The 10,772-nt window shown below is 39.4% G+C and overlaps 1 protein-coding gene across 1 annotated transcript; it reads left to right on the plus strand.

Moving 5' to 3' along the window:
* The first annotated feature begins 5,521 nt into the window (after positions 1–5,521).
* On the plus strand, positions 5,522–9,745 carry LOC311487998 (uncharacterized protein). The gene is made up of 3 exons (XM_084544500.1): positions 5,522–8,531; positions 8,861–8,988; positions 9,262–9,745. Exons 1-3 carry the CDS (start codon positions 8,366–8,368, stop codon positions 9,556–9,558), a joined length of 591 nt encoding a protein of 196 aa, XP_084400626.1. The 5' UTR covers positions 5,522–8,365; the 3' UTR covers positions 9,559–9,745.
* The last annotated feature ends 1,027 nt before the right edge of the window (positions 9,746–10,772 follow it).

Consider the following 10,772-nt stretch of genomic DNA (forward strand, 5'->3'; position numbering starts at 1 on the left):
CAATGCAAACTATTGACCCCCTCATAGCAAAGCTATGGGGGCCAATAGTTTGCAGTGCGAAGCACTGCAAACTATTGTTCTTCACTACGTTTTTTCTTTTTATTATTATTATTATTAAACTTTTTCCTACGCATTTTCGAAACTTTTCAACTCAAATACCGTTCGTCGCACACAGGTCAAAATACATCAAAACGTGCGTCTCGATCGGACTCGGTGTGCTTCTATACAGTTCTTTCAAACAAGATTTTTTCGCGACGTAGTCGCGAAAAAACTGCGACAAATTTCCCAATTGAAATGAATGGAGAAGCCCGAAAAAAAAAAAAATTCAACAGACATTTTCAACAATGAACTGCTCTGGCATACTTTAACCGAGAGACTTCATTTAAACTTTAAAACGTAGGTACTCTTGCCTTCTCTTCAGAGATTCACTTCACTTGTCGACAACTTTTACCGTTTTTAAACTATGAAGCCTCAGAGTTGTGTAGGTTTTTACTCAAATTTCAGGGTTTATAATGGGTGTGTATTGCGCGGAATGTTTGTGCTAGAGTGGATGACATCATCAGCTAGAGTGAGGAGGGGAGAAAAAAGTTAGTCAAAAAACTGCACAGAAACTGCTCCCGTGGCCACAAATTTCACACGACAGACATAATTTATACATAGAAACGTAGGAAAATTTGTCTTCTCACTCAAATTCGTCTGCTAAAGCTGTAAGTCTTATAGTTTTGGCGTCAGACACAAAGATGCGCCAGCAACACCCACCCACAGCTCCATAGACTGCCATGTTAAAAAGGCAGGGAAATTTCTGGAGGAAAGCAGACGTAACCTTTCTTTGAATCGCTTTAATAGGTCACATTTCTTCATTTTACCCACAAACTGCATATGTAGACGTTCAGGAAAGCCTCAAGATGCCCAAAGTTAAGTCGGTTCAATGATTGGAAATACGGTTTGGCCACAAGTCCTTCCTGTTCGAGGCGATTTTTCAGCATTTTCTCTCTCTCTCCCCGTCTTCCAACTGACATTCGAACAGGAGCAGTTGACCCTGGTAGCCATGACAACCAGACCCCAACCAGCTTACACACGTTCACACACGCAGCTGCTGGGGACGAGAGGCGGGAAAAGAGCTCTCAGTGGAAAACATGATCTGCCAAAACATTAAAACCCCCCAAACCATTACTGCAGTACTGTAGGGGGCCAGAACCTGACATTATGACCTTTTCCTTTATTTTAAACACAAATTATATCTGGCTGCTTTGCTGAAACTCCTGACACAACATCCCTGACCCGTTTCCTTCATCTTATTAGGTCAGTGAATAGCTAAACTGGTAACAGACGCTAACGACTAGCCGCCCAGTGATTTAGCCGACGACTAGCCTTCCAGCATAGCTCATGTATGTTAGCAAGCTAGCGGAGCTAACGGAGCTAGCTAGCCGCTACCTTAACGCCGCGGACTCAACCGCGGAGTTAGCCTCGAGCTAACCGCTAACTAACCGCTAGCTAACCGCGATTTAACCGCGGACCCGCGGGAGTTAAACACGAATTAGCCGCGGCATTTAGCCGTGAGCTAACGCGGAGGCTAGTGGGGTTAGCCGCCGGCTAATTCGCCGCCTTGCTAGCGGGTGCTTATCACAGTAATAATGTTGAAGTTTTACAATTTAAAGGGAAGATATTTTTAAATGAAACTGTGTCAAACTGAAAAATATATTATTCCACCACATAAAGTAGGAAACATTTATGGCTTGCAACAACATTAATGACAGTATATATATAATTGGAGTAATTTAATATAATATGATGTTTTTAATTAAATAAATAATGAGCTGTTGAACACTCATAAGAGTTATATTAAGTATGTTACATAACATTATTTGCCATGTCTATTTGTCTGCCTATAGTTTTCCTCCAGCTGATCCAGACAGACTGCAGTGACGTCCAACATGAGACAAAGAGCTGGACTCGCAGGACAATTTGAAGGTCTTCACTTCATCGCTGATTCCTTGTTACAGCCTGGATGTGTTAACTTTAATATTATTGTTTTTCTAACTGTAAGACTGTGCCGTAAACTGTTAAACTATTGCTCAGGTAGGAGTGATGAGTTTTATTGTTAAAATTATTATGATTAACGATCAATTGTTACGATTTGCTCGTTCTTTGTCTGGGGATCCTAGTGAGATCCCTCCCACTCTCTTCCTTATTTGATGCTGGCTTTCAGGTGGAGCTGGGAGGGGTCTGCTGCCTGTACCTGCCCTTCAGTTTGTAGAAGGCGAAGCATAAAGGACGACCCTTCTCAGTGTCTCTCTCTCTCAGCCAGGCCTACTGCATCCTCCTCATCCTGTTTGGTTTGTTGTACCCTGCATGACATCAAACTCACACCCATCCAGTCAGAAGGAACCAGGCCTTAAATGACTATTTGAGTTGTGCTTTTTGTTATAGCTGCTGCTCATGGTAGTAAAGACATGCTACTTAGTAAAGACATTCGCGACGTAAGTCGCGAATACTTTCATACCTGTCTTGACGTGACCATTACTTTTTGTAGTCAAACATGAAATTATTTGCAACGTAAGTCGCAAATATTTTCACCAGGATTATATTATGACTATATGAACAGGTGATCATTAAAGCATCATAGCATCTTAATATAATTGCATTGTAGCATCTTAGCATCGTAGCAACATAGTATCTTAGCTTTGTAGCATCTTAGTATCATAGCATCTTAGTATCTTAGCATCATAGCATTGGAGCATCTTGGCATAGTAGCATCATCATAGCATCGTAGCATCGTACTATCACAGCAATATAGCGTGGTATCGCAGACTGCTGCGGCCACTGCATCACTCTCGCGATTTCCCGCAGGGGAATTGTCTAGTTAGTGACTCGAGGCTACGCACGAGACACGACTCCCCATATAGCTCTAAGCTATATGGGGAGTCGTGTCTCGTGGCGAAGCCACGAGACACTATTGTTCTTCTGCGTGTTTCTTCTATATTATTATTCATCTTCCGTACCTTTTTTCGGTCTCTAACTCGCCCCGCAATTTTGGGGCGACACCGACAAAAATTACATCAAAACGTGCGCCTTTATCGGGAATGGTGTGCTATTACTTTTATAAGGAATCCACGAATTTTTCGCGAATTTATTCGCGAAAAACTGCGAAAATCGTCCCATTGAAATGAATGGGAAACTGCGAAAAAACGAAAAAACTGACACTTTTGAGGGGCATTTTCAAAAGCTAACTCCTCCCGCAAAATTTCACCTAGAGACTTCATTTAAACTTTAAAATGTAGGTAAATTTGTCCTCTATAAAAGTTCTATTCAGATTTTTGATATCTTTTATACTTTTCGATCAATCACTCGTCAATCATTGTGATCAATCATGTGAAATTTCTGAGTTTATAATGGGTGTGTATTGCGTGGAATGTTCGGCGTAGAGTGGGAGACCTCAGAGGCTAGAGTGGTAGAGGCTGTCTGAAATTCACTGAAATTTTTCTCTTTCCACGCTGCTCCTGGGCACATCTTACATCGTAGACATTAGATTTTTTTCACTTTTGTAGAGGAACTTGTCCTGATTCATACAATGTGCTCGCCTAAGACGAGACATTTTCTGAATTTGAATGGCGTGCCCCAGAGTGAGGAGTGTCCCGCTCCAACTGCCAATAAACTCCCATTCAAAATATGAAGCTGATTTTCGAGGAAAGCTGAATCCACCCTCTTCTTATACTCGCCACAGTTTCCACAATATTTACTCCAGAGACACCAAAATTACATCAGTGTGTTCGGGAACTTCTCCTGCCAATCACTGTCTGTTTTTTTTTTCTGATGTGAGCTTTGGTTTTGCCTCAGTGAGCCCAAATGCAAGGACTGTCAGAGGGCAAAAAATCAAAATTTCTTCCTTCTCCTCTCCTGTGTCTGTGAGTAGTCATGGCAACCAGCAGAGTCACCATGGCAGCCTCAGGCCAGGGCCACAGCTGCAGCCATTTTTGTAGTCCTTGGCAGTTAATTTCAGTTTATTTAAGTAAATAACAAAGAAAGAGACAGAGAGAGGGTAAAAGACAGACAGGCAGTAACAGAGAGGTAAAGCAAGACATTTTTTGAGGTGACTGTCACTCTGCTTGCTCTGTGTGTACATCTGAGCTGAATGTTTTCTATTGTGTGTGTGCGTGACTGTGCTAATCTCTACCCTTAGCTCAAAGTAAATTCTACAGTGTTAAATATGCAGTGTCAAAGTACATTGACTCCTTCAGAGTTATTACAACAACAGCTGGAGTAAGATACCGCCCAGTGTTGGTGAAAATATACGTCGTTAAACTACGGAGTGTCAAACGTACTCTGGAAAGCTCCGCCCACCCCCCTCGTCTAATGGAAATTTCAGGCCGCCATTTTCTTCGTGCCGAAGGACTGCGGTAAGTGTCTCCTAATTGACTATTAAACGCATTATTTGTCCTTTCAACAGAAGCAGCATTTTAGAATGACTTTATATCACTGTTAACTGTGAACTTTAACTCGTTTTATGTCTTCAAATGCCGAATTTCAGACGGCTAATGTGTAGTGGCCGAGTGAATGTCAAGTCCATGTGCGAGCAGCATTAAGGTAGCTAACGTTAGCTAATTAACATTAACTAGCAAACACTCAAATTATCAAGAGTTATGTTAACTTTGTTAATACAGTGTGGATGTGTGATTGTGTAGTTCTTTGTGACGTTCAAATATTATAGTGGAATAGCGAAGATTGCTAGTGTGGGGAGTTGGCTAAACTAGCTAAAGTTCATGTTAGCTGGACTATCCGTTGCCTTTGCATGAGCGGGTAGACATTAACTCTGGGTACTGAGTAAGCGTTGTCTTTTGTATTTTAAAGTTACCGCAGGTGTTACTGACAGACGTTGTCGTTTTTAATGTGTTGGAGACATTAAATTTAACCCCGAAACCCGCACGTCTCTGTCACGTGACGCTGTTTTGGTCGGTCCTGCACGCGACTTCAAACCCTAGCGGGAGCGTTTCAGAAGCGATTAGCCCGCCAGACTTTGTTTACTTGCTCAGATTTTTGTCATTTTCTTTCGTTTATGTGCTTCTAGATCTGCTTCTCCGTGTGTAAATATGCTACGTAGTTAATTAGTTTCTCTTTTGTCTGTTTTTACTACCGGTAGTTTGCGCGGTGTGTTTTATTTTGAAAATCGACCGGATCCTCTCTGCTTTTTCTGTCTTTTTCTTTTTCTTTTTCTGCCCGCTCGAGGTGCTCTGTGTTGAAGCGGGCTGCCCGCGGTGTCCGTCAAAAATAGATCAGCGGAGGCCCGCTTTGGTGACGCTTCCCGTACCACGGCTGCCGGTGGGTTTTGAAACATTGAATAGCACATGTAATGCGGACGCGCCCGGTGGTTTTTGTATTGTAACGGTAGGATTAAGTAACGTTACTACAGCAATGTAAAGTAAATCTGTATGACAGTTGGGCACCTTCAGGAAGATGACATGATTAAGTTAAATTAAATCTTACTGGTCATTTCTGCAAAATAGCTCATTATTTCCCAGCAGTTTGGTGGCTTGAAACAAACTTTATTATATTCAAAGTGAACGTGATTCACCTCAAAAGGTGGCCTCGCTTCTGGACTGTTCAGTTGAAATGCATGATATTCTTATGTATGTTATGTATATTCTCAAATTTGAGGGAATACAGTGCATATAGTTTTTGTTTATTGTAATAATGAGCACATGAACTTTAACCATGAACTGTGCTGATACTCTCTGCAGGGAATTAAGATTTGCACAAGGAGCTTTAAATGCTAATAGTAATAGTAGCTGTTTAAAATTGATATACTGGAATATTAATATAAAATGATGGAAAATTTTAAGTTCTTGGATTTTGGAATGAATCAATATCTTACAAACGTCTATATGTGTTTTGTGTTACCCTTTCTAACCACACCCTTAACGTTGGATGCATTGTTTAAAGTATAGTTGGTACAAAAACATAAAAAATAATTTTAATTCACATTAAGTGTTTGTTTGAGCCCTACTGTAAAAGGTAATCCAGACTCAGTGAATATTAAGTGAGTAGTGAAATGTTATCATTAGATAAGCAATGGTTTTCTTGTTTACACAAGCTTTTGTTCCTGTGTCCTAGCATTTGCAAAGTTTGGTGTCCCAGCTGTAACAGAAGGTGTGAAAGTTGTCGACAGTTCAGGGACTGAGTTGGATGAAGATGTTTTTCAGGATGTAGTAACGGATCCCTCCACTGGGGTGTTAACCATCAAATATGACTCAGGTTTGTTTCTGTTAAATTTCTATTATGTTATGATGTTTATTAGAAGTGACAGGTTAGGGTTATCAGCAAACTCTATATAATGTGTTCTTATTTCGATTTCTCAATTCATGATTAGAATCTGTTTCCACGGTAGCCTCTCCTGAGCAATCCCAACCATCATCCCTCAATTCCTTGGACTCTGAGGACACAGACATCATTTCCGATAGTCCCTCCAGAAAACGCCAGAGGTTGGACGCAGAAGCTGAGCAAGTAAGTTCTTAGAAATAAGTTCTTATGACATTTACGTGGTTGGAAGACATTGTTGATCTCATTATGTCTTGAAGTTTTTTGTTTTTTAGCTCCTGAAAGTTTTTTATTTTATTATAATAAAGTGTACACTTCAAGTACATCAAAGTTATTAAAATCAATTAAATTTATATGCTTGTTTTTATTATTATTATCTTTAACAATAAAATATAAATTAACAAATCCTCTCTGTAATCCTTATAACCTTGTCACTGTCTGGATGGAGCTCTTCAGTGTTTGTTACTTCGGTGCAGCCTTTACCTGAATTAATAAACTGTCTGTAGTCTGCTGATTGTTCCGCCGATATCTTTGAGATTGAATCGGGACATCTTTAGCCATGATATGAATTTATTTCCAGCATTTAAGTGAACTCTGATTTGCAGTGGATATAGTCCTAATGTGCTGAATTGTTTTGTATTGTGTTTCAAGTTGGTGGAATCCGTTCTTACCAACAAACCTGGTGGGGAACGTGTAATAAATGAATACAGGCGAACCAAATCCTTGACTGATGAAACCAGACGAAAAATGGTCAACATACTAGCAGCTGACATGACGGAAAAGAATGGGTAATTTGTTAACAGTCCTTGTGTTCTGCTTAGAGATTAATTTGAAATCGAAATTAAATCCAGTGAATATAACCGCAAACCCCTTTCTCCTTGCAGTACATCCCCACCCAGACAAGTGAAAGAAATGTACGCCAGAGGAATAGTGACCTTATTCCCCTACCTCAGTGACCCATTCTCTAAGAGTGGCTATGTGAGTTGCACACAGTAATGGTTGTAGTAATGTTAAATGCTGTATTGAAAAATTTTGAATCCTATCGGAGCCTGTTGTTTTCACTTTTAAATGTTATTAATGAATGTCTTTTTTTTTGTTATCCTTTCATCCTCCAAGGAGCACTATTATGATGGTGAGAGTGGAACTGGGTACTTGGCCTGGAGGATTAAAACTATTCAGAGAGGCACAGCTAAAGACAGGCGATCGTCGTTTGGAGGTAATACTGGAAAAATGTATGGAACAAAACAGTCGCAAGATCAGTTATTGCATTTGTTGCACATAATGTTTAAAATAATACAATATTTTTCTTGAAGTCTAACTACACCCTTCAATTCCTCTGACTTTGTCTACAGGCTGGCATGGCAAATTTTAGGGTGATTCAAAACAGTAGACATTTTGAGCCACTTTCAATGCACAAAATAATAGTAATAATCATAAGTTGTGAAGAAAAAAATGTCAATATTAACACCAGCACTGATATGTTTCATCACAGTACAGTCAGTAATTAAGTTTATACTTTTGGTGTAAAGAGTAAAGAGTACCTCTTTAAAAGTTTGCCAGGTTTCTAAAACTGTTTTTGATATCAGTATTTATAATACTGTATTTTCCCATGTTATGTAGAATCAGCCAAAGGATCATCTGGTGAAGCCATGTCTGGAGGACCAACTGTCAGACGAGAGTCCGAGTTCGATCCAGAGACTGCCCTGACTGAAGATGAGTGCAACGAAGCAATCTCATTGATGAAACATTCAGCTGATGAGGACACTGTCAAGAAGAAAATGAAACTGACGTTTGTGTATCGCCACAACATGGTCCTTGACCCCCAGCAGTCGAGCAACATACTGTCTGACTTTCCACGTTTTAAAGACGTCAAAGGCTTGGTAATTATCTATCATTATTTTGAAAACATTATGACAGTTGAATAGTTTTTATAAGACGGTAGACAGGCGTTGTAGTAATACCCCAATAACTATCACCCGTTAACTTTGGTTGCCTGAAATTGAAATTGTCACCCATCACCACCCCACCCCAGGTTGAACAGGATTTCATTCTGATGTTTGGAGAGGATACCTCAAGCAAGCTTCTGGAGAGGTGGCCGGTCATGTTCAAGAAAAAGATCATCCAACAATGCAGAAAGCTTCTATCCACAAGTGAGCTTGAAGAACTCTTGCTGGCAGCTGATCCTCCTGAGGATGGCACTGAAGTTGATGTTGACTTTGGTAAGATAATTGTTCTTGTTCTTCTTCTGCTGCTCTCATATACTTGGAATATATAATTATCATATCTAAACATTTACATATCTGGATGTGTGATAAATGTAAGAGGACATTATGTACGCAGTATATTGAACAAAACTTCAAAAGCACTGAAGTGTTTGTCCCATGGTTTGATTTGGATAACTTCTTGTGATGATATAAAACTGCTATCTTTCCGTTATTGTTTTTTTTTAATTTATTTAAATGCTACTGCCATTGCAGAGCCACTGAATTTTGTTGACAGCACGCATAACTGAAGTGTGTTGAGATTGAACACACGATTGTTGTTACAGGTTGGGACAGTGACCTTTCGTCGGTTTTATTGCTGCTACACCTGATTCCACCCTCTGCTCAGGGTCGGAAGAGACCAGGAAAGGTTTCGGCATCCCAAGCAGAGAAGCATCTTGTGGTCTTCAAGAAGGTTTGTGTTTTTGGAGGTTATTGAGGGACAAATCTTATATAATTGCCTAATAGTTGTAGAATATGGTCATGCACAATAAGGCATTAATAAAGTGCTTTGTAATGAGTACTGACAGCCAATATGATGCTAACGTGTATTCTAATAAGCAACTAGTTGGTGGTGAATATGTCTCACTTAAAGTATTATTATTTAGTTTTTCTGTTCTTTTTGTTTTGGTTTTATGTATTACAATTGTCCAATTGTAATCATATCTTCATGTGTTTGTCTTCGCAGAGTGGAACAAACATTCAAGAGCATCTCGATGCCATCACCACCAGAGCTCAACCCTATCTCCTGGCTGTTGGAGTTAAGAAGAATGCAATCCATCAGTTCTTCATCATTCTTGACAAGAATGCCATACCTTGCAGGTCAACCTCTTCTCTTGGTGCCTTTGATGAACTGTTTAAGGCTCATTTTGTGTTTGGCACATCATACAACAGCATGCTCCACAACATGTACACTTTTATCCAAACCACAGTGTACAACATTGATGTCGGCAAGGTCAGTGTTTTGTTTGTCAGGCTGAGTTAACAAGTTCAAATATGCTTGTTAGGCATTTACGATTAGTTCATGGTTACTTACCTGGAAAAAATCTCAGGCTTAAATGTGCCCAGACTGGATGTGGATGTGTGTTTGGTACATTTTCTGGTTTTAGGAAACATTTAAACACCAAACACACTGAGTATATTGACCAGGAGGTTGACACTGATGTTAATTTGAGCACAGGATAGGTGGTGACAGCTAATGTAGATGAGACAGCCACAACATCGCTGACGGGTAACAAAGATGAGGTAACCACAACATCTGAACTGTTGAGAAACTCCAATAGGAGCACTCTAGATATGTGTGCTTCTGCTGTTGGACAACTCAAGGCAGCCGGATTAAGTCAATCTGCTGTAAATAGTTTTGTTTCCTCTATGGAAGAAGTGTGTTCTGAGATTCATAGTCAAGCTAAAGATGCAGCTTTACAGTGCTTATCTCCACAGGAAACAGAGGTCAGGCTGCATCCTGACAGGGTTCTAAAGATGTTGAACATAAATGAGCTGCGTTACTTCAGACCATTTGATGTACAATTGAAGTATGGAACGACAGATTCTTCTTTCTATGTTGTTCCATATTGTCATTTTATGCAGACTTAAGGTCAATGTTTTAAATGTAGATTTGTATTCTACATGAGATGTTTTGATGAGATGATATTTCAGCCTGACATAGTTGAGAGCTGCTAATAAAGTTCTTAAATGCATTATTTTGTGGAAACTTGTGATTTTTACTCACTTAATGGTGTTGCATGTAAGTTGACACTACAAAAGTGTAAAATTAACACTGCTAAGATTTATTTTCAGAAATGGTGTCAAATTTCATTCACACTATACAGTGTTAGAATTTTACTCTATAAGAGCTTGTTTTTCACTGCAAGAGAGTAAATTATCAACACAGTAGTGTGTAATATCAACACTTATTAGAGTGTTAATCTGTACTGGAATGGAACTCAATCAGAATTGATTTGACACCATAGAAGAGTGAATTATCAACTCTACCAAGAATAATATTTACACTCTTCAGTGTTATTTAACCTTTGGTGTAAAATTTCAATAACACTATTCAGTGTAAGCGAGTGTTAAATTTTTACTCTATTTAGAGTTAATTTAACTCTAAATTCTAAACACTATGGTAAGAGTTAATTTAACACTAATTCCGAGTTGGACCAAATACACTCGGAAATGGTGTTAAATTTAACTCTTTAA

Source organism: Chelon labrosus, assembly GCF_963514085.1.
Source record: "Chelon labrosus genome assembly, chromosome: 5".
NCBI classification, from domain to species: domain Eukaryota; kingdom Metazoa; phylum Chordata; class Actinopteri; order Mugiliformes; family Mugilidae; genus Chelon; species Chelon labrosus.

What these genes read in the sequence shown, in the direction of transcription:
- LOC311487998 (XM_084544500.1), top strand. Translation starts at nt 8,366, where the DNA reads ATGTTTGGAGAGGATACCTCAAGCAAGCTTCTGGAGAGGTGGCCGGTC. An exon ending in TGAAGTTGATGTTGACTTTG is followed by an intron (nt 8,532 to 8,860) that starts GTAAGATAATTG and finishes TTGTTGTTACAG; the next exon opens with GTTGGGACAGTGACCTTTCG. An exon ending in ATCTTGTGGTCTTCAAGAAG is followed by an intron (nt 8,989 to 9,261) that starts GTTTGTGTTTTT and finishes TTGTCTTCGCAG; the next exon opens with AGTGGAACAAACATTCAAGA.